Here is a 24836-nt window from a genome sequence, read left to right on the forward strand (position 1 = left end):
TTCATAATTGTGTGACCATTATTACTTGTAAATTCAGCCTTTTGTCAATAACATGTCTGAAAGGTATTTTAATAGAGTGAAATATCCTCTGCACCTCACAGAAGAATTACCAATCAAAATATTGCCCTGAGTCACAAAAGAGATAATGGGAAGGTTGACCAAAAGTCTGGTGATGAAAGAATAGGTGTCGAGGGGTGGGGGAAGCATGAAAGGGTGAGGGGGCGTGGTTTAGAAAGGAATTCTTGAGTGTGAACCTGAAACATAGTTGCCACTGCTTGGAGAATATTGAGAGAGTTGATTTGAGGGAGCACAGATATCTTTGAGGGTTATAACATTATCGATGGAGATTAGGGCATGACCATGAGTTTGAGAGCAAAGGATGAAATAATTTAAATATATATTGCTTCATTAGGAGCCATTGTAAATCAGAAAGCGCGGATGTGATACGTGTTGGAAGAGAGCAATAACGTTTTGGGGACCTCAGATAAGCAGTGTTGAATAAGGGGTGGTTTGTAGGTAGGAGTGGTTTGAAATAGCAAAATTTAGGGAAACAAAGATGTGGGTAAAGTATTAGTAGCAGATCAGCGGATGTAGGGCAGAGCTTTGGGATAAATGGAAATGTTAAAGATTAATCTGACGGAAAGTGGAAATTATTGCAGAGTATGGACGTTACAAAAAATGAATGTGTGGGAGGTTTTGTGGTCTGAAAGTTGATATTTGAGGAAGAGTTTGGAGAAATTAAATTTGTAGCTGTAAAGAAATGGACAGGTGTTTCAAAGAATGTCAGGCGATGTTGGCAAATACACAGTAAACTGTTGTTTTGATAGATAGGATATAGAACTTCAAACACACCCAGATTCATCTTGGACATTAAAGAGTCTCTTGCAACCAGAATTGTATTTTCCTGCCATGCAACAACTTTTCATTTGTCTAAGAGAAAACAGAGAGAGAGTATAAATGGACTTCTTCCTGTTTGGCAAGATATAATAAAAGGTATGTCACAAAAATCGAGAAATGGATAAACAAGCAAGGTCTATATCTGCTGACGTGATGAAGTGTGAGAGGGAGTCTTTATTGAATTTATGAAGTCTTGAGTGACTTTGACAGAGAGGATGTGGGAATGATACAGTATTTATTTGCAAGGGAATGTTGAACTCTGCATTGTTTTTGCCCATTAAAGAGAGCAAAGGCAAGACTCTTGGAATCTTTCAAAAGCACAGGTCGATAAGTAAGTCACCAGTGGAGCTGGACTAGGCCAGTTCCTTCTTTGTTTAGGCATATGTGAGGAACATCATTGTTATGTTTGTTCTTAATCGAGACAAACAGTATGGGTAAAAATTTATTTAGAGTTAATAGCTTCCAGCTTGACATGGTCACATGCAACCACCAGCTCACCAACATCACTTCCTGTTCCCAGTGAACCACCGCATTGCAAACGGGGAACTGAAACTCTTTATTATGTACACATATAATAACATATCTTCCCCCTTTAAAGAAAAAGTAGATACCATACTTTGTCCTCATAAAGCTGCAAGACACAATACTGCTTTCCAACAAAGATGTTTACATTAACTTCAATTGTAATGAGCAAATACAGTCCTTTATCCACTTAGCTACTTTCAATTCATCTCTGTGGTAGTTTAATGATTCTTTTTTATTGGCTATTTGTTTCCACAGATGTATTGCTTTCATTTGCTGTGTTCAGTCTCTGATCAACATTTTCATTTGTTTCACATCCTTCTGCCAAGATCCTATCTCTTTGTCTCTGTTCTTGTCTTTGCTATGATTCATTCCACGAGCCTCAAAATGGAGCCCTGGACTACATCCATGTGAACAGTGGGCCTTTGCACAAGTTCCAGCTGATTCTGTCTCAATTCACAGAACTCCTTCTGTTGGCTGTGTATCATAGATAGCAACTCCTCCTGCTGGTTTGTGTGGAATTGATGCTGTTGTTCTGACCTTTGGATCGAAGTAGTCTCCCCATCTTCCTTTTTAATTTTCCTCTTCAACTTTAAAGAGGATTGTGGAGATTTTTTGATTTTCAGTCTTTAACTGGAAGTCAATGAGAGACAGATTTTAAACCAAAGCTGCATGATGTGGATGCAAGAGTGGTGACTTCTTTCTCATGATCACTCTGTTCAGCACTGGCAACCTGACTGTCATGCTGGTGTAGTTGGTACGGATGTCTGTAGAAGGTGGAGTTCTTGTGCTTCTCTTGCATAACCTCTCTGGAGCTCTCATGGATGCTATTGCGAGTTTCCTGAGTTACCTCAGGTAAGCATCCGAACCTCTGAAAGCCATCTATGAACTCTTCCATGAGTGTTGCATAGTCATCTTTGGTCTGTGAATTATCTACGAAAACTCCTTCCACCAGGTTGAGCTTTTCACATACGGTTAGAGCTAATATTGACTGTACTCACTTATCTAAAATCAGCAGCTATGCCTTTAGGTGCTGCCCCTTGTGGTTGAAGATCACCATATAGTCCCCTCCCATTTACAGGAAGGTTCTCTCCAGTATAGCCTGTCACTTTTAACTTAACTGGGTAAATCTTGCCCATTACTTTGAGTGCCTTGTCATCACTGATGGGCAGCAGATTCACCTGGGGTACAGTGTCCAGCTTGAATGGAATTACTGCCTCATTCTCAGTCACTGGAACAGTCCGTTCTGTTTTACCAGCACCAGCAGTCTAGAGAATCCACAAAGACTTCCTTCCTTCCTTCCTTAGCAACAGTGTGAAACTTTCTCTTGGTAGCCTCCACTTGGCAGCATTTTCCAAAATTATTCTTCTTCCCCCACTTATGGCAGGACTTTCCATTAGCAGGACACATCGTTGGGATGTACCTACCTACACATTTGTTGCACTTGCTGTTTGAGCCTATCTCTTTGCTATGGTGTTGCTTTGGGAAATGCCTTGTGATCTGTCCCTGTTTCCCCAGCATGCATTGTTGCTGTGTGCAGCTCCTTTGCTTAAGGTCATGTGGTCTCTGTTCCCTACACACATCCACAGCCTTTTCCAGTGTTTTTTTCATGGAGCAGTCACTCTCTGAGCCCATTGTTTGAAGTTCCACAAACTATTTTGCCTCTATCTAGTGAGTCTCTCAAATTTCCAAACTCATAGGATTTTGTGTGTGAAGGCTCTCTAAGCATTGGGCAAAGCTAACACCTTGTTTCTGGTCACAGGAAAATAACTTAGATCTTTCAAATGTGGTGTTTTTACTTGAGACAAAATACTTCACAAATTTAGTCATCAGAATGACCAATGTCAAGGCTGTCGCAACAATTTGAAAGATGCTGTAGATGTCTGACAGTGGATGCTGCCCGACCTGCTGAGTTCATCCTGCTTTTTTGTTCGTCTTGATTTGACCACTGCATCTACAGTGTACTTTGTGTTTACTATAGATGTCTGACTGGCAGCTTCTCTTCAATGGAACCTAGCATCTCTTTCTCAGTAGCACACGGTAATCATTTATGCTCCGTGTTTAGACCTCATGCTGACCTCTGATCTTACATTTGGTCTTTATAAAGACAAACACATAGGTAAAAACACTAACACCTACTTATTTACAGTTAATGGCTGCCAGCTCGACATGAGCGCATACAACCACCAGCTCACCAACATCACTTCCTGTTCCAGGTGAACTGCCTGCATTGCGCACTGGGAACTGAAGTTCTATATCATGTACACAAATAATAACACAATCATTATACTTATTGCATTTAGAATCAAAGAATGAGAGAGTTTGGTTACTGCTCTGAGATGCTATAATGTTCTGTACTTGGCTGTTAAAGCAAATCTGCATTCTTTCTGACTACATACAGTGCAATGATTGCTTGTAAATCTTGTTATATTCAATACTCTAGCCTAGAAGGAGAAGCAACATCAAAGTCCATATCTTCTACAAGTTGTGTACATGTACTGTGCCAGTGGGAAATCATAATTACCTTGCCTAGTTTTGAAAGAACATATTTCCTTCAGCAGAATTATATACTAAATATAAAATTGAATTCATAAGATTTTTTGAATGTTTCTATGAAATTACGTAATATGCCTTTTGAATCATAAGAAGCTTATTCGTCTTGACTTCTAGTATCTATTTTTTTTCACTCTGACTCCAAAACTTAAGAATCCAAGTCTCCATCATTGTTATGTCCTTTGTTTCTGGCAGTCCCTTAAGAATTACTTGTTTCCATTCTAGTTCTGTGGGTTGTTGGATGAAGCCAATGTATTAATAACAGACTCTTCCATAAATGGAGCTTTAATTGCAAAGGTGACAGATAGGGTGGATGGGTAACTGTCATTTTGACAGCGTTGCTACGAGTGTCTGACCAAAGCATCAGCCTCGTGGTGACACTCGTGCCTCCAAATAAGAGCTTATACATTCAACCCTCACTCTGGACGAGCAAGGATGTCACTTCAGTACAGAGACAGAGTCCTCTGCTGAGTTGGAATTTTGAGGTCAATTTTGCCCTGTCATTTGAAAATGAAAAATCTCTGTTCAAAGGACAGCGTGTGAGACTTCTTGACATTCAGTCCGCCGTCAAAACAGCATTTAAGCTTATCATTCATATTAATGATTGCAAGCATGTTTAACTGGATGTCATTCCCTGACAATGAAACAGTGACAACATCTCAATTGAAAGTAAATAGTTTATTGTCTGCAAAGCACTTTGGAACATTCTGTGGATATTAAAATAAATTATTATATATGTGTGTACACACACACACGGTGACTGATAAGTTAGAAGGAGACAATTTTAGAAAACCTAGCACATTTATTTTTCAGCATAGTCCCCTCCTACACATACACACTTAGTCCAGTAGTTGTGGAGCATACGGATCTCTTCTTTGTAGAAGAGGTCTACAGCAAGGGTGATTGATAACGTTGTGGCCTAAGGTAGAAGGAGATGAGTTATACATTTCAAACTTTCTGCATTATCACTCAGAGTTGAACGGCATGTGCATATAATGAGAGTGTCTTGGACCTCCAGGTGGTCCACAGCAGAGGTGATTGATAAGTTTGTGGCCTAAGGTAGAAGATGAGTTATACAGCTCTTGTTACATGCACGTGCAGTCCAACTCTTTGAGTGAAAATGCAGACAGTTTTATAACTCATCTACTTCTACCTTAGGCCACAAACTTATCAGTCACCCCACTCACGTGTGTGTGTGTGTGTGTGTATATATGTGTGTGTGTGTGTGTGTGTGTGTGTGTGTATATATATATATATATAACACACATAATACATACATTAGTTTTTTCTGATTGTTTAACCAGTCAAAGGGTTGGTGGACAATTTAAACAGATGTGATCTGATTAATTATTTTTCACCGTGTAATGAACATCAACTTGTGTTTCCTAATAGCAGAATAATTGTAATGATTTAAACTGGGCAGCATCTGTCTCTCTTTCCTCATTGTTTCTCTTGATTGATAAATATCTGGTTCAAGCAGTTAAAGTCATTATTTAGGTAAAACGCTGTGCTGTTCATAATGTAACTTATGCTAACTTCTGTTGTCCCTTGATCAGGCAAGGCTTTGACTTTTTAGGTTTCTTTATTAAATTAAGTAGGAATGCATTATTAGGCGATGCATTGGAGCTGGTGGGCCGCGTTATGGTTGCTTGAGAAACCCGGCTCAAAATTGATGAACTGGAATCGGAGCTGCAAACCCTACAATGCATCAGGGAAGGGGAAAGTTGTCTGGACACTTTGTTTCAGGACAGAGTCACACTCGTTGGATTAATTACTTCAAATTTAATCTGTGGCCAGGGGAAAGAAGTGAATGAGATAGGTAGGAGGATTCAAGAGATCGTGCTGAAGGAACGTCAGCCATTGACCTTGCCCAACAGGTCTGAGATTTTTGCCCCCTGTGTGGAAGGGAGTTGGGGGAGGTGCTGTAGGAAGGATGAGCAACTAACCTTGGCATCATGGTTCAAGAAACCAGTCAAGAGGAGGGAGAGAAGAGCTGTAATTGGGAATTTTTTGGTTGGGAATAGATGCAGTTCTCTGTCGCAAGGATCAAGAGTCCTGAAGGCTGTGTTGCCTGCCTGGTGCCCCAGGTTCAGGGCATCTCAGCTGAGCTGCAGAGGAATTTAGAATGGTAGAGTTAAGATCCACTTGTCATGGTCCTTTGGGTATCAATGACGTAGGAAGATCAAGCAAAGGTTCTGCTGAGGGAATTTGAGCAGCTGGGGATGAAATTAAAACACAGAACTAAAAAGGTAATGATCTCTGAATCGTTACCTGAGCCTAATGCAAATTAACACAGAGGTGGTAGATCAGCGAGTTACATGCATGGCTCAAAGATTAGAATGGGAGAAGTGGGTTTGAATTCTTGGGACATTGGCATCAGTAGTGGGATAGAACGGAATTGTTCCAATGGGATAGGCTCCATCTGAATCATGCTAAATAGTTTGGAATGGCTCAACAGCTTGAAAAGTATGGATAAAGTGAAATGGAAGGAGGTGCAGGAGAGGTTACTGAAGTCTCCAGAATAATGAGTAAGATAGAATGTTTAGAAAGGATTAAAATGTTATTTCAGGTAACATGGAGTCAAAATTGAGAAGGGTGATTAATACAAAACCGTTGCTGTTATATTTGAAAGCACATAGCAAACAAAATATTGTTGATAAAATTATAGCATAGTTGGAAAATGGCAGATATGATGTTGTGGGCATTACAGTGTAGTGATTGAAAGAAGATTCTGGCTGTGAGCTAAATATCCAAGTATACACATCCTGCTGAGAAAACATGCATATGGGGTGGGGTGGCTCTGTTGGTAAAAATGAAATTAAATCCTGAGAAAGAAGTGACATAGGATCAGAAGATATAGGATCCTTGTGGGTCGTGTTAAGAAACTACAAGGGTAAAAACACCCTGAAGGGAGTTACATACAGGTCTCCTAACAGTACCCAGGATGAGAGGTACAAATTACAATGGGGGGTAGAAAAGGCACATTAATTAGAGCAATTTTATGATGGTCATGGGGGATTTCAATACGCAGGTAGACTGGAAAAATCAGATGAAGAAGTATTCTAAAGGGAGGATAAGGCAACCGTGGCTGACAAAGGAAGTCAAAGACAGTTTAAAAGAAAAGCATAGCGCATACAATATAGCTAAAATTAGTGGGGAATTGGAGGATTGGGAAGTTTTTAAAATCAACAGAAGGCAACTCAAACAGCATTAAGGAGAGAAAAGGACTGAACTTTTATAGCCAATGATACAAAAGAGGATACCCAAAGATTTTTCAGATAAATAAAGAGTAATAGAGAGTGGGCATTGGCTACTGGTGATGCTGGAGAGGCAGCAATGGGGGAAGAAAGAAATGGCAGATGAATTGATTAAATATTTTGTGTCAGTCTTCCCTGTGGAAGACACCAGCAACATATCAGAAATTCAAGAGGGTCAGGGGACAGAGGTGTTTGTAGTTGCTATTACTAAGGAGAAGGTGCGTGGGAGGCTGTAAGACCTGAAGGTAGGTAGGTCACATGGACCAAATGGATTACACCCCATGGTTCAGAAAGAGGTAGCTGAAGAGAATGCAGAGTTATTACTTGTGATCTTTCAAGAATTACTATATTCTGGAGTGATTCCAGAGGACTGAAAAATCATAAATGTCACTCCACTCTTTTAGAAGGGAAGAAGACAAAGGACTGGAAACTATAGGCCAGTGAGCCTGCAATGCTTGGTAAGTTGTTAGAGCACCATTAATAAAAGTGAGGTTTGGGGTACTTGAATATTGTTTAAAGTCAGCATAGTGTCCTTTAAAGGAAATCTTGCCAAACAAAGGAGAGTCAGAGGGTGTTGTTTATCTGGATTTTCAGAAGGTCTTTGACAAGTTGCTACACATGTGGCCAAGTTATAACAGGAAAGTTACTGGCATCGATAGAAGATTGACTGACTGGCAGGAGGCAAAGCATGGGAATAAAAGGGGTCTATTTTGTTTAGCTGCTTGTGACTGGCGTTGTTACACAGGAATTGTGTGTTTGGGCCACTTCTATCCATGTTATGTGATTTGGATGATGGAGTTGATGGTTTTGTAGCCTAGTTTGCAAATGATACAAAAATAGGTGGAGGGGCAGATAATGCTTAGGAAGTAGGTAGTCTGCAGAAGGACTTGCACAGATCAGGAGACTAGTCAGAGGAGTGGCAGATGGAATACAGTGTACGGTCATACATTTTAGTAAAAGGAATAAAGGCATAGACTGTATCGTAAGTTTAAAAACAAATCAAAGCTGCAAAGGGACTTGGGAGTCCTCATGCAGGATTCCCTGAAAGTTAACTTGCAGGTTGAGTCACTAGTCACGTAAGCAAATTGAATGTTTTTGATTCTGCATTGATTTTGAGAAGTCTAGGATATAAGAAAAGTATATGAGACTAAAGCAAGGATGTAATACTGAGGCTTTATAAGGCATTGGTCAGACCGCATCTGGAGAATTGTGAGTAGTTTTGAGCCTCATATCTAAGAAAGCATGTGCTTGTTTCGGAGAATATCCTGATTTGGTTTATAAGAATGATCCTGGGAATGAAAGGGTTGACATTTGAGGAGCATTTGATGACTCTGGGCCTAGATTCACTGGAGTTCAAAGATACAAAGGTACTTGATTATCAAAGTATGCATGCGGTGTATAACCATGAGATATGTCTTCCCGACATGTAGCCACAAAACAAAGGAAACTATGAAACATCAACTCCCACAAAAAAAAAAACGATCAAACGGCATTAGGAGTTTAACCTGCGGGAGAAGGAGTCAATCATGGGCTCGTGCCTGGTATGCAGGCTCCTTAGCCTGGAGGCCACACATTTCTCTGGAAGCCTCACAGAACCCTCTCTGACACAGCAAAATGCCAGATCACTCAATCAGCCCGTAAACACACCACTAAAATATAGATCGCATACTGCAATGTAGCAGAACCACATTTGGAAAAGGAAGATGTAAAGAAGTGAAAGAAGCAGTTTTGTGAACTACTGGAGGATGTTGCCCTTGGTCACGTTGTTCACTGGTACCATCTCCTTCCAGAAGAATGACAGGGGATCTCATTGAAATTTGCTAAGTGTTGATCGCTTGGATCGAATGGACATTGAGAGGATGCTTCCAATGCTGAGGAAGTCTAGGACCAGAGGGCCTGTCCTCGAAAATAAAAGAATGTCCCTTTAGAACAGGGGTGAGAAGGAATTAGTTTAGCCAGAGGATTGTGAATCTGTGGAATTGATTGTCACAGACCGCTGTGGAGGATGTGATTGGGTATATTCAAAGCAGAGGCTGATTGTTTCTTGAGTAGTAACTGCAGCAAAGATTATGGGGAAAAGGCAGGAGAATGGGTTCATGAGGGAAAATAAATCAGCCATGATTGAATGGCAAAGCCAACTTGATGGGCCAAAAAGCCGAAATCTGCTCCTCTGCTCTTATGTTTTTTTTCTGCCTTCAAACCCTGCTTATTCCTATGACTGCTTTTGACAGCAGAACTCATCAGATCTCAATGCATACCCTGTAGTAGTTGCTTTGCCTCTCTAAATTATGTCACTGACTGCCATACATTTAGCTGCCTTGGTCCCATATTCCAGAATTAATGAAATATCTCCATTTGTTGACCTCTATCTCCTCTTATCAGAAAATGTCTTTGCCAAAGCTTTCAGTCACTTGATCTATTATTACTTTTGCAACTTGGTGTTAAACTTCATTTGATTAAAGCTTCTGTGAAGTGCCTTCAGAGATCTAAATTCACAATATAATTTCAAGCTGTTGTCAATATTCACACACCTCTTCTTCACCTTCAGTGAAAGCAATCATATGACCTTTGGCGCTCTATTTGTGAAATTAGGATCTGTGACTGAATGCCATGAAAGATAACAAATATTAAATGAAATGAATTGCAGCCCCTAAAAACAGAAGTATGTATACGGGCATGAAAAATACTATGTGGGTTTTGTAAAGGGTTGTCCTTTACATTTCTTTAAAACAAACTTTAGACATTTTTGAGCAGCAGCCAATTGCTATCTGAAGCATGAGAAGACATAGCTCACTCAGGTTCGCTGATTGAGTACATAAAGCATCGATTCACAGCAGTTTGGTGATTTGAGCAGCAGCTGATCAGTGATCGGGATTGATTGGCAGGAACAAATGAAAGTAAGGCAAAGGCAGGTGAAGTGGCCTTTGCTGGAGTGGACAGTGTTAGAGTGGGAATTTTGAGGCTTTAGCTCTTCGAGGCTTCAGCGAGGAGAGGCTTAAGTGAGAAAAGGCGAATTTTTTCCCCCCACAGTTTATTTATTGTTTTTCCTACTTTATAGTTGATCATTTAGAACAGTAGGGATGCCAGGCAGAGTAACCAAATGCTTCTCTTCTAGGATGTGGAAAGGCAGGTTGACGTCCAGTGTCCCCGATGACTTCACCTGCAAGAAGTGCACCCAGCTGCAGCTTCTAACCCACCGTGTTAACGATTTGGAGCTGGAACTGGATGAGCTCACGATTATTCGGGAGGTTGGGGGGGGGGGGGGATAGTTACGACATATAGAAAGGTAGTTACACCAGAGATGCAGGACACATGAAATAGGAAGGGGAAAGGTGTTAAACCACTTTGGATACTGTTGGGGGCAGATGAACTAGCAGAGGAAAGTCACAGCAGTCAGGTCTCTGGCACTGAGTCTGGCTTTGTGACTCAGAAGGGAAGGGTGGAGTGGAGGTGAATAGGGGATAGGGGATTCATTATTTAGAGGAACAGAAAAGAGATTTTCTGGACAAGGACGAGATTCCTGGATGGTAAGTTGCATCCCAGGTGTCAGGGTCTGGGACATCTCGGATCGAGTCCTCAGCATTCGTTTTTTTAATCACTAATTTTTATTGCAACACCAACAAATTACATCCAAAGCAACCAGTTGCCAAATACATTTTGACCCAGTCACCCCCCCCAACTCTCATCCCCACTCCCCTCTCCACCCCTCTTTCTCTCCCCCCCCCCACCCATCTCCCCTCCACCAACCGAATAGCAGTGCATTACACAGACATAGGAACCACCCAACTGCTGACCTCATTATTAACTTGGCTTAAGTGTGGGTAAAAGAGCAGAATATGAGGCAGGGTAAAATAACTGCACCTGACCGACTATGGTATCAAGGAGCCAAAGTAAAATGGCAATTAATGACAAAACAGGGAAGGAGTCATTCCTTGAACAAATGTTGCCCCAACCTCTGATTGTTTCTGCTCAAGTCCGTTGAGATGATGGCCCAGGCTCAATTCTCTTCCACAGCTTCATCAGCAATCTTCCTTTCCTCCTGAGGTCAGAAGTGGAAATTTTGCTCAACACCATCCAGAAGCAAGCAGCTGTCTGATGACACCTCATCCATGACAGTAAACATTAATCTCTTCCATTACTCCGGATAAACATTCTCCTAGAACTTACAGCTTGGTTGCATCTACAAAAGGCACTGCAGTCAATCACTGAGGCTATTCCGGCAGCACTTCCCAGACAAACAATCTCTGAAAAAGTCAAGGGCGATATGTACTTGTAACACTACTTCTTCAGATCCTTTTAAGTTGCTTAATATCCCAAGTTGGAAATGTAAAACTATTTCTTCATTATTCCCACATCTAGATCCTGGTACTCTCTTCCTGACAATCAGTAGAATTCACCTCAAGGAGAACTAGGGGTAGACCATTAATGCCTTACCGATGACATCCATTTCCAAAAAATGGATACAAAAGCTTCAAGAAAACAGAATTGTTTCTTGAATTTCTCCATGAGTTTCAAGAAGTTGCTGCATTTACACATGTAATAATCATTAAAGTGTAACCACCCAAAATTAAGTCCTAGTAATTAACATTTGCAACAACACAATTATTAGGCCAGGTATACTGACAAGGCTGTAACCAGTCTGAAGGAGCTGATTGGTTAATTCTATCATCAATCAATCTTGATAATTTCATTGCTATGGGAGACTAAGATTGGCTAGAGTTTACATATTCTCTGTTCATAATTTTTCTGGAGAAATTACCTTCCTTCTATTATAAGAAATAGCTGAACTTTCTACTTCCTCTGACCTTTAAACTGATTAATTTTTGAGCAAATTGACTTGATTTGCTGTATAAAGGCATGATGAAAATCACAAATCACTGTGTCTCTCACTTTGCTCTTAAGTCTGAAAAAGTGTTATCAATAAATATTATTTAAATACAGGTATGCAGCAATTAATGATCTTTTGATCTACACATTACTGCTCTAACGTGATTGACACTCTGGTATTGGTCTATTACAAATCTATTTTTCACTGTAATGAATAATGCAATACTGCCATCCATATGAAGAAAAGTATCAAAATATTCTTTTTGTCTCTCTTTTTCAATCAAAAATTTTTTCTCTTCATTTCTTCATCTGTAACCAATTTGACATGACCCTGGAGTTTGCAACCAGTGGTGAAATTAAATGCTTGAACAAATCTCTCCACAAAGATCAAGTAATCACTGTGCAAGAGGCTGCCTTTTGTTGACATTAGCTGTCCACTGTAAAGGGATCCCATATATCCAGCAACAATGATATCATTAAGCTACTTGAGTAGCCAATCCTGTTGAATAATTACCCAAAGCAACAAGGAAGGAAGCAAAAAGACAACCTCTAACTCAGATTTTAAATATTTCACAGAGAATAAATTGAAAATTGATGCATCGATAATGAAGATTAAATAAAAGATTTTTTAAAATAAAAATAGATATTTTGAGGTATAAATCTGATGAAATTATAACCACAGCTAGTTCTTTCAGCTTGCTTTTCCTCAGTTATTCATTTGCTTCAACAATTCTTTTGCTCTTAATATACTTACAGAATACCTTTTGATTTATCTTAATCATGTTTTGTCAGTGATTTCTCATGATCCTTCTTAGCCTTTCAAATGTCCTTTTTCAGTACTGCTATACCTTTTACACTCATGATAGGCCTTTCCTGTCATTAATTTCCTATACTTATTATTATGGGTCTGGATGATGGGTCACAGCTTGAAATGTCATCTGTTTACTTCCCTTCATAGATTCTTTCTGACTTGCTGAGTTCCTCCAGCATTTTTGATCTTCCTATTTATTGCCTCACTAGTGCATAGTACAGGTAGCAATCCTGAGATCACAACCCTGGAAATCCAACCCTTTAACTGAGCATCTAACTCCCAGAACTCACTTTGCAGAACCTCATCACTCTTCCTACCTTTGTCATTGGTGCCTACATGGACCACAACCTTTGGCTGCTTACCTTCCCACTTAAGAATGCTGAGGACTCAAACCCAAATCATCAGTATATACACTTGAAATTTTGTCATAGAGCATGTCTAACACTGAGAATTAGATATCAAATGGGACTGGTTCCTGGCCCATATTGTTCATTTTGCCCCCACGGAACCATTGGCTCTTTTATACATGTTACATGGGAATGTCCAGGGGTTTTTAGTTTATGGAGGAAGTTTATCAGTACTCTTACAGAACTAACGGGGGTACAATTACCAATGGACCCTGCTGTACATCTTCTAAATGATGACTCCCACCTTTCCCTTACGGGAAAAAACACGCAAAATCTGGCTGGCAAGCTTGACTGCAGCTAAGCAGATTGTAGTCCAGCGTTGGAAACCTCCTCATGATATTTCAAGTACTCACTGGTTTTGGAGCTTTTTCAATATTTATTACCTGGAACTATCATCAGCAAGAGTAAATGATGCATGACCAAACACAATCTTAATGTGGACATATTTGATATCTAACTTAAAAGATGTTCTGTTAAACATGTTGGTGGTTCCGGCAAAACCCAAAAGGAATTACAAGGCTGATTACTGATAACTCTGTTGGTGATACCTCTCATAACTACTACCTCTGTATGGGGTGTCCAGGGAAGGGTAGCACCTCTGGTGACGGGCTTGTCGTGCTCCGCCCAGGGGTAGCTTGTCCACCTTTGGTCCCCACCTGCCAGCCAGTTCTCACCTGTGGCTCCAGGTAACTGTTTGTACACAACAGTGCCCACAGCCTGGTACACCACTTTGACAGGTGGGCTAAACCAGGTGACGGTGGCTGGGAGTCTCTATGCCTGGTGAGATAGGGATATGCCTACCCCAGCATGCGAAGCCAGTTCCGACGGACTGGGAGGATAAGATCAATTACAAGATCCAACGGCCAAGAAGGCAGTGCTGCAATGCTTCATGGAGAGTGAAGGGTATGACAAGGCACAGAGGCACAGAAGTCGTCATGGTTACCCACTGCAGCTGAGGAAGTCTCCAGTCATGACAATTTGGACCAAAATTCTGAGGCCGAGAGAGTGGAACTGCCCCAGTGCAACAGCTTTTTCAATATAAACTCTTCCCACACAGGTTGGGTCATCGTCTGAAATGACAGACAACCAACACACCTCACTATTTTATTTTTGTACTACTTATTTAATTTAACTATTATATTTTTTACTGTAATTCTCAAAAAAATTTATTTTTACGTATTGCAATGTACTGCAAATTTCACGACAAATGCTGGTGATATTACACCTGATTCTGTCTCAGTGTTATTAAACATAGCCTAATGTTGAAATAGCAAACACAAGGAAATCTGCAGATGCTGGAAATTAAAACAACAAAAACACACAAAATGCCGGTGGAACACAGCAGGCTAGGCAGCATCTATAGGAGAAGTACTGTCGACGTTTCGGGCCAAGACCCTTCGTCAGGATTAACCGAAAGGAAAGATAGTAAGAAATTTGAAAGTAGTGGGGGGAGGGGGAATGCGAAATGATAGGAGAAGACCGGAGGGGGTGGGATGAAGCTAAGAGCTGGAAAGGTGATTGGCGAAAGTGATACAGAGCTGGAGAAGGGAAAGGATCATGGGACAGGAGGCTTCAGGAGAAAGAAGGGAAGTGGGGGAAGCACCAGAGGGAGATGGAGAACAGGCAAACAACTAAATATGTCAGGGACGGGGTAAGAAGGGGAAGAGGGGCATTAACGGAAGTTAGAGAAGTCAAAGTTCATGCCATCAGGTTGGAGGCTACTCAGTCAGTATATAAGGTGTTATTCCTCCAACATGAGTTTGGATTCATTTTGACAGTAGAGGAGGCCATGGATAGACATATCAGAATGGGAATGGGATGTGGAATTAAAATGTGTGGCCACTGGGAGAACCTGCTTTTTCTGGCAGACCGAGCGTATGTGTTCAGCGAAACGGTCTCCCAGTCTGTGTTGGGTCTCACCAATGTATAAAAGGCCACACCGGGAGCACCGGGTGAAGTATACCACACTAGCCGACTCACAGGTGAAGTGTCACCTCACCTGGAAGGACTGTCTGGGGCCCTGAATGGTGGTGAGGGAGGAAGTGTAAGGGCAGGTGTAGCACCTGTTCCGTTTACAAGGATAAGTGCCAGGAGGGAGATCGGTGGGAAGGGATGGGGGTCGAGGACGAGTGGACAAGGGAGTCACGTAGGGAGCGATCCCTGCGAAAAGCAGAAAGGGGGGGAGGGGAGGATCTCCCAGTGGCCACACATTTTAATTCCACGTCCCATTCCCATTCTGATATGTCTATCCATGGCCTCCTCTACTGTCAAAATGAATTCAAACTCAGGTTGGAGGAACAACACCTTATATACTGGCTGGGTAGCCTCCAACCTGATGCAGCACATTGACTTATCTAACTTCCATTAATGCCCCTCCTCCCCGTCTTACCCCATCCCTGACATATTTAGTTGTTTGCCTGCTCTCCATCTCCATCTGGTGCTTCCCCCCCCCCCCTTCTTTCTCCCAAGCCCTCCCGTCCCATGATCCTTACCCTTCTCTAGCTCTGTATCACTTTCGCCAATCACCTTTCCAGCTCTTAGCTTCATCCCACCCCCTCTGGTCTCCCCCCACTACTTTCAAATCTCCTAGTATCTTTCCTTTCGGTTAGTCCTGACGATGAGTCTCGGCCCAAAATGTTGACAGTACTTCTCCTATAGATGCTGCCTGGCCTACTGTGTTCCACCAGCATTTTGTGTGTGCTAATGTTGAAATAGATTTGTCCTGTGTTTTGTGGACAACATGGTGTCACTACAATAATTTGGTGTATTGTATTTGGGACTTTGCTGGTACTAGACTAGCAGATTTTTTATAATTCTCCTATTTTATATTTTAAACACTATTATAATAAACTTCCCAGTAAATCTACTAAGTTTAAAGGGAGTGGCATCCAGGTCATTTTAAAGTAACCGAAAATGGGGCCCCAGCGAGCAACAAATGCTATCTAATGAACCGCATGTAAAAGAGATTTCCGCATGAGATTTCCAAGTTGTTAAAGAGTGGATTGATGAAGTTTTATTGTATGCAGCTGGGTGGCAGGGTGGAGATACATCCCTACTAAAGGAGGTGTAAGGTGCTCCTTCACTCCACTTGTCTACAGGTTACCCTTGGGCAAGGTGTAGTTCCTGCATAGAAAACCCCTTTCCCCTCAATACGGGTCACATGAGTCCACAGGAGTAGGTGATGGATGGTCGTATGAACAGCTGGTCGCAAGTCCTTGTTTATGCGACCGCTGACACCAGGCAGGCAATTTTTGAAGGGTATTGATAATGGCTGGGGTCACCAGTCTTGGAAAGACACTACCTAGAAGAAGGCAATGACAAACATTTGAAAAAATGAAAACGTTTGCCAAGAACAATCATGGCTACCATGATTTTCTACGCCATACAACACTGCACATAATGACGACTGCATGCAGCAGAGCAATTTTTCATACTATTTGGACAATGCCTATGGAGTGAAAGAACAGCTTGGCTGACATTGCAGCAAGTTCAAGACCACAGATCTTCATCACAATAGTCATTATGCTGCCTGAATCTACAAGTGTACCTCCTCTTCTGTTCTCAGGTATTTTTCCCTGTAGGCATTAGCAAATCAGATTAGTTGAAGATCTGTTCTGTGCAAGAAGGAAACCACAAAGGACCATCTGTACTTCCAGCTGAAAATGGTTACAAATAGTTCACCCATGCCTCGACACTCAAAAACTAGGCTTTTTCGCAACCTGTGATAAGGGTGAAAGGCTATGATTCCATGAGTCTCTGGAGTCAATATTGATGACTCACAGGGCTACTTTTTCCTGCTTACATACAGCAAGATGTTGCATTCATGTGTGCCTCTTGCCCTCGCCCATGTTAACTGGCAGATCTATCCTGTTATAAGGTTGAAATGTAGCCACAAAGTTGTGGATATTGGTTGTAAGAAATGACTCTGTGGCTGGCTGTTACTTAGTTAATCAGTGTGAAAGTTCCTTCAATTTAGTGGATGTGAATAACACCTTAGAAGCTCACCAGTCTGAGAACAGTATTAACATGCCATTTGCTAATGCCTCTGTCAAGGTTTCGTGTCTTTATTCTTGTTTTGTGTTAAAATATCAGTTTTATTTCAATTAAGTGGTTTAATGGGCAATGTTCAAAAGACAGTAAAAAGTCAACAGCATTGTTGAGTTTGGAAAACCAAAGACAGAATGGAGCAAATCAGCTTGTAATTGAAGGATCTTGAATATATTTTAACGGCCAATTTGCACATTTGATCAAAAGCTGATTTTATTTTGGAGGTCAGGGTGATGGCATCATTTAGAGATTGGAGATGAAAGCAAGAGTAAAAAAACTAAAAACAGTTGGAGAGCTTTTGTTTGGAACCAGTGACCTGAAGTGTTACAGTATAAAGCTTGTGTGAAATCTCACGAGAAACATGGCACTGAATGTATTGGCAAACACGAGGAGATCTGCAGATGCTGGAACTTCAAGCAACGCACACAGAATGCTGGAGGAACCCATCAGGCCAGGCAGCATCTATAGGAAGAAGATTGGAAGGGTCTCGGCCCAAAACGTCGATTGTACTTCTTCCTATAGATGCTGCTTGGCATACTGAATGTATTGGATGGTGGGTGTCTTTGATACACCTTTTAGAGTGGCAGAGCTTCTTTTGCTGTATTTGCCAGCTGACACATTTTGGATACATTTTCTGAGCTTTTCAAGTGTTTCTATTTGGCACAGAGGAGGGTAGTCATAGCACTTGGTAAACGTATTACATGATCTATAACAATGACTGTTGTAATTGGGAGCAGCTTTCAATAGAAAATATCATCAGGTTTGAAGATTAGAGTAAATATATATTATGGATTAAACTATTTTCTACACTTAAGCAGCACAGGTACAAGGAAAGTGGGGCAAGTGATTCTTATTGCCAATGAGACCAGGTTATTGATTCTAAACTAACATGACTCGTCAGGAAATAACATCCAATGATAAATGCTTCTAATTTCTATACTTACTGGATGTTGTGGGATTTTCTCTCCAACTAATTCAGTTTTGCATATTGCCATATGCCATTGATTTTCATTTGGTTACAAACAATAATGATTCAAAATCACTTCATTGATTTTGGGACATACTGAGCAAGTGAGACACTTAAAGAAATGCAAACTCTTTCTTTCATCGTAGGGAATCACAATATTTCATAGACACAGGTCTGTCATTTACATGTGTGGATAGAATTCACTGGGACTGTGCATGATAAGCGATTAACTGTGAGAAGGTAGTAAATAATACAGATCAGAGAAACTAATGGTTTAGTTCAGATCATTCATTAGAATCTGACTCACAGAAACATTCTCTAAACTAGTAAAGAGTAAGTATCACCTCGGCTCCTTGCTCCTGATCATAGCCAAGTGACGATCAGAATAAATGAGCAAGAGTAAATTCTGGGCCAAGATCTGATAAGCCTTGCTTGTGATGTTTTGCACAGTCAGTATTTTCTTTACTAAAGCACGCAGAATGTAATTCATAGAATATCACCCAATGTTTTCGAGGAAGATTCTGTGAAAGAACTGTACTATGCAGTTGGTTAGGCACACTCCTAAGGGTTTCAGATGCACTGGCAAATATGGAGCTCGTGTAACTTTCAGCACTTAACAGAGAAAAATAGACACCGACCTCGAATATATTCCTTTGTTGCAAATGGGAGCTCTAGCTGCCTCTCGAGAATCCACAATATATTATGTATTAACATGCGTCCTGTCTGTTGGCTTTATAAAGGGACAAACTTTTCCAAACTCAAAACTACTGTCAAAAGCAATTTTAAATGAAACCGATTCAGCTGCAGGCTGAATGCCCGGGTTGGACTATTCACCTTGGCCTCCTCGCCCGTCAATCAAGATATAGTCCAAAAACCGTTCTTATTCCAGCATTGTTAAAATAAAAGGTTCAGTCCTATCCTGTCGACCAGTTTCATTTTATAAGGTGGCAGGCAACCAGCTGGGAGCTTCGTGTCATTTCCTGTAATTAATCACAGAAGCATTTGAAGATACAAAAACCTAAAGCAAAGGCAGGGTAATCATACAATTTATTGGGAACTAGGAGGCACCGGAGGCAGCGAATACCTGGGGAGAGGTTAAATGATGGGGACGCTGCTGAATTCCTTCTCGCCGTGCATTCCTGACATTGCACGATTGTCCGTGGATGTTGGCAGTGCAGTTCGCCAAGTACCCGAGGGAGCTGAGTCGTGCAGACACCACGCTCCCTGCTTTTCCAAAGATCAAATGGCCAGCGAGAAAGTGGAAAGGTTAATGATCTCCGCTGTCAGACCCACTTTTTGTTCGGAAGTCAGATAGTGAGATCGGCAGGAGATGAAAGAAAATGTTCATTGGGGAACCCATGATGGTGAATAATCTTTAATTGTAGACAATTTACTAGATTTGCCTCAGCCAGTGAGTCTTTTTGAAAAGGTTGAACTCTGCCGTGATTGGTGGGGGGCGTGTTTGGGCAAAGGTCTAATTTTGCAATTGAGAAGTGTTCACCTGCTGCATACTTCACTCCCGCGGTTCACCAGAATTGTACCCTCTCCTAAATCAGTTATAGCAAACTGGAAACAATGCTCAAATAAAAATTGCCCTTTTGTGAGCACGTACAACGTGCCCTGCCCGCCCCGAACCGACCAGATTCACTGTGGAAGCGGAGTTGCCGGTTCATTGGAGGAGGGTTGGAGTCCGGAAGCTCCTCCCCGTCTGATCTCCGATGCTCCCTCCCCATGTGTGATCAGCACCGCAGGAGTTCTTGAGCTGTGCGGGTTTTTTTGCCACTTGTGTGGTGTGTGTGCTCCGGTCCTTATTTACTGACGGCGAGATCTGTGGCGCTGGAACTAACTGCTTCAGCAGCATGAGGGAACAGTTGAAAGGGTAGGTGGAGGGGAAACCCATTCATCACCGTAACTCGCGCGATCGCAGCAACTTGGATCCGGAGCCAGTCGCTGCTTTGATTCTTCGTTTAAACAGCGACTTGCGCGGTTGACGGTGCGACCGCTTCCCTACCTCGGCTGGGAGAGGGACAGACAATGGGATGGTTGCGTTGCAACGGGCAACAGTACAGGTGCCGCAAATTGAATAACCCCTGATTGGGCTGGCAGTTGCAGAGGGACTGGGTTCGGCTTCCACTGGGAGCCGGAGCGTGATACAATGACAGGTGAGAGAGCTTTGCGACCGGGGCTTTGGAATGGACGGGGAATTGTTGAATGTTCCGGCCTTGGACTGAAAGGACAACAAAGAAGTTCTTGAACTCAGGACAGAACAGCAAGTGGGAACTGATTCAATGGAGCTGGGCGTGGGGCACAAGGACTCGGCCTGATTTTGAAGCAGTTTTATATCCCTGAAAACCACAGGAGTATAATTAACTGAACTTTGAATAAGATAAAGTATTAGGTCTTGTTTGCTGTTTGCGCGTTCCATTGCTAAGAGGTGTAAATTATTTCAGTTTAAATCTCTCCATGAAGTCCTCTCTTCGATTTTTCAACAGCAGTTTTATTGCTGATGAACTCCGGTCAGAACCCAGTAACCCGTCCATTGCTCTTTAGTTTCTACCCTTCTGTGTTTTGTGTTTTCAAGTAGATATGTAAGCCCAAAGAAGTGCTGAGCAGGCAGATCTGTAGTACAATGACTTCATCCAAGTGCTTCCCCCCACCCCCACCTTCAATTCACGAATAAAAACAACTCTGACAAATGATAGGGAACAGTACAAAAGGGGGAAAAGAAGTATTGCCGGGAGCCAGTCTTTGATTCTAACCCCCCGCCCCCTCCGGTGTATTTTGCCTCGCCCTGGTTTATTTGCGTGTGTAAATTGATGGCCATATCCTCGTAAGGCTGAAGGGGAAAAAGAAACTGCAATATTTGTTTAGGTCAAGGCAAATACCTGCAGCCTTCATGCAGTCTGCATACAAAGTAAGACTGGGCCAGTAATCGAGATAGAAGCATGCTTTATTTGTATTTTCCGTCATCTACTTGCTCGGTGAACTTATCTTGAATGCGCTTTGTATGCTAAAGGGAACAAGGTGCATTGCTCTCACTATATCCTTCCTTGCTGAGATTCGTTAATCACTAGTCAAGCAATGAAAGGGTCAAGCAGAAGAAATATTTGAAGATTTGGCTTATTATGCGAGGGCACTGCTTTTATCTGTTCAGGTTCAGCTAATTCCTATTCTCTCCCCACCCCTTTCCTGTCTCTTTCAGTCACCAAACCCAGACCACCTGCTGGGATCACCCCAAGATGACGGAGCTTTACCAGTCGCTAGGTAAGAAAGCCCTTGAACGCACTCTCTTTCGTGTTTGAATAATGTGCCGCTAGCAATTTACTTGCCTCATTAAGAAGAGGAAGCGTTTGGGGAAAGAGACTGAATGTATTTGGAGACACGCCATGATTTCAGCTGCTTAGCTGTTAAGAGGTCAGCTGAAAGGATGAAATAATTTTTTAAAAATATCATTGCGATGGAGATAAAGTGTTCTAAATTTCTGCAGGAACCTTTGCTATCATATATTTAAGGAGTGTAATTAAAAGTTATATTTCGTCAGGCATATTTAATAGTTGCTACCAAAGGGTTTCTTATAAAAGTCGAAGCAAAGCAGTATTTTGCACTTTCCATTGGAGTGCAGTAGACATGGGGTCAATTATTCACAACACAGATTTTTGGATTTCTTTATATTTTATTTGAACCCAGGCAATTATTTCTAAGGGACTTCATTCACTGGCAGCATTGTAGAAAATCCTTATTCATGTCCCACGTGTCGCTGCAGGTTTAACTGGAAAAGTGTGTGTGTCTACTCCAGATGGTTAGAATATTTATCTATTGATATTTTCTGTATTTTGTAGTGATAATTATTGCTCACTTATCTGTTCTCATTTGCCATTGGATCATTTTGATGCCTACCTGTTAACTTAAGACAGTGAGGCGAGCCAATATCATACAAGAATCGTCACTGTAAACCAAAATATGATATATTGTACAGTCCTGTAAATCATTCTGTTCTGATAGAATTTGTTGTTGTCAAAGATTAAATGTGACTTTTGTGGAATTAGATTTGGAGGTTATGCTGTGGTTCAAAAAATATTTTGGAGCCTTGTTTATCAGAATACAGGAGAATCCTTGTGGAAAATTAGAACAAGTAGATACGAGCTCTCAAAATCTGAAATGTACAATATTCTGGAACCGGGAAATCAAACTCAGTTGAGTGCTGTGATCCCTCATTATTCAGAATGAAAAGAGAAAATGTGAGTGAAAATATCAACAATGGCCTGTGCGATAAATCTTTTGCAAAAGTCTCTTTAATATAAATATTGTCGCAGATATTATAGAAATTCCATTATAGTACTTGAGTATCCTAAGCCTTGCAGAGGATCTCGCCTCATAAGCATCATCGAACACAAGCATATTCTCGTGCTATTTGTTTTTATCTCTGGTTAATTGGTCAGTAACAAGTCAACAGTGCATTATTATCCATATGTAATCATCAGCACGATGAAGTGTGATCTCAATGTTTCATCTCATGAGATAATAAAAAGTAAAATTGAAATAATATAAATTCTTTCTAATTTTAATTCAAGTCACATCAGGAGTTTACTTGAATATTGCTAAAATATCCTTGTCATTAGGGAACAAAGTTTCATTATCAACAGCAGGTGGATGATTTTTCACTTTCACCCATTAATGCCTCAAGACTAGAATAATTGGAAGGCATGATTTTAACTGGTTGCAATGCCATGTGCTTAATTTTATAGAGCCAGTTCTATTCCAATAAATGACATACATTCATTGCTTTATGTGACCTTATAAATATTTAATTTGGTTTGATCTACTCCATTTTAATTGTTTATAAGTTGAAATAAATTTGCACAGACTAACTACCAGCTGCAAAGGCAAGCTACTAATTGCATATCTTGCAAATTACTTCTGTTAGAGTGAAATATATTTCTCTTCAATGAATTAGGCATTAAAGGTTTAAAAACTTGGATTTGGCAAGTACTCATATCACATTCATGTGATGAATTGCATTTTATATTTTAAAGTGAGCAGTTGCTTCTCAGTGTTCCCAGTTCTCAAGTTAATATGGAAATGGTACGGGGTGTGAGTGATCTATTATTGTTATGAACAAAAATTCTGGGAGCAGCTAAAGTTTATAAGGTGGACTATTGGAACAAAATTCTATTTGACCCATATAATAAAATTAACCTTCCAGTGATTGCAATAGTAATTCTGTACTGAAGATTTTGTCACAGAGCTCCTGTGCACTTCCACAGAGGAAGAGGGTGGCTAAAGACACTTCAATCTCTTTACAAACTTGAATGTACATAGTTAATGACATCCTTCATCATTTAAGGTCAACACCACCTTTTGAAATCAATACCAGTAATCATTAAGTAAAATTTGAGTTAGTGTCTAACTTTCATTTGGCCTAGGTGTAATTCTACTGAAATGCTTAAATTAAGATAATCAGTGCTATTGTGAAAGACCTTCAACAATATGTTACATTTATTCCTCCACTATTTTACTGAAGCTGGCAATTCATTTATTGACCCAACAGAAAGAGTATAAGATAAATGGATTAACTGGTACAGGTTGAAATCTACTGGCAGGATTTCAAGCCTATATCTTTAATGTACATTATACAACTTTCATAGGCTGGTGGTTTGTGATGGCAAGGTAGCATCCAAATAGCGATGCAGATGTTGTGTCTTGTGATATTTATATTGGGAAGTAGCATAGTGATGGGTTTCCTATTCATGTATTGTTCTTTCTCTGCAGCTGATCTAAATAATGTCAGGTTCTCTGCGTATAGAACTGCCATGAAGCTACGAAGACTTCAGAAAGCTCTTTGCTGTAAGTGCAGCTTTAATTTCTCTTCTTTTGCCTTTCATGTCAACCATTTTTTTAGAAGCAGTGGAATAGAGGATGTCCATTTAATCCCTCAAGTTCTGCAGTTTGCAACTCGTGATCTGAAACCCATCCATTTGCTTCTTCACCATGTTGCTTTATTCTGTTGGTTGGCAGAAACCTGTTAATCTCTGACACATTAGGGAGACGTATCCAATTTCTGCAACTCCTTGAAAATATATCCATAATGCAAACAGGCATATGACATTTGAGGATAAATTGTCTTTGTTTAAAATACTCATTTTAAATCTTCATGTTTTAAGTGTGTCCTACATTTGCTCCTTGAATACTCTACGCCAGTGTTTAATCTATGTCCCTCTGAGATGATACAATCAACAGAATTAGATATACCTGCTGTTATAGTTCTCTTTAATATCTGTTTTTGCATAAGTGACATTTTCATCTACCTTTTATGTTATAGAGCCATAGTTTAACCCCTGCAGGGTATTATTCAAATAAATATATCTTGCACTCCATGCAACTATGTACCTCCCTCAACTATTAAAACATAGAAAATTTACAGCACAATACAGGCTCCTTGGCCCGCAAAGTTGTGCCAAACATGTCCTTACCTTAGAAATTACTTAGGGTTACCCATAGCCCTCTATTTTTCTGAGCTTGATATACCTGTCCAGGAGTCTCTTAAAAGA

At 40.8% G+C, this 24836-nt stretch overlaps 1 protein-coding gene across 13 annotated transcripts in view; it reads left to right on the plus strand.

Annotated features, from left to right (window-relative positions):
• Positions 1 to 24836, plus strand: part of dmd (dystrophin) — a 1939431-nt gene that overhangs the window by 1814370 nt on the left and 100225 nt on the right. For 10 of the 13 annotated variants that reach the window (XM_059968142.1, XM_059968139.1, XM_059968147.1 and 7 more), the window contains 2 exons: positions 21491 to 21552; positions 24058 to 24132. In XM_059968142.1, the coding sequence (XP_059824125.1) occupies positions 21491 to 21552; positions 24058 to 24132 (137 nt within the window). Of the gene's footprint in view, positions 1 to 16033; positions 20168 to 21490; positions 21553 to 24057; positions 24133 to 24836 lie in introns of those variants that run through there. The other 3 variants (XM_059968152.1, XM_059968151.1, XM_059968150.1) reach the window with 3 other exon arrangements.

Source organism: Hypanus sabinus, chromosome 4, assembly GCF_030144855.1.
Source record: "Hypanus sabinus isolate sHypSab1 chromosome 4, sHypSab1.hap1, whole genome shotgun sequence".
Lineage (NCBI taxonomy): Eukaryota > Metazoa > Chordata > Chondrichthyes > Myliobatiformes > Dasyatidae > Hypanus > Hypanus sabinus.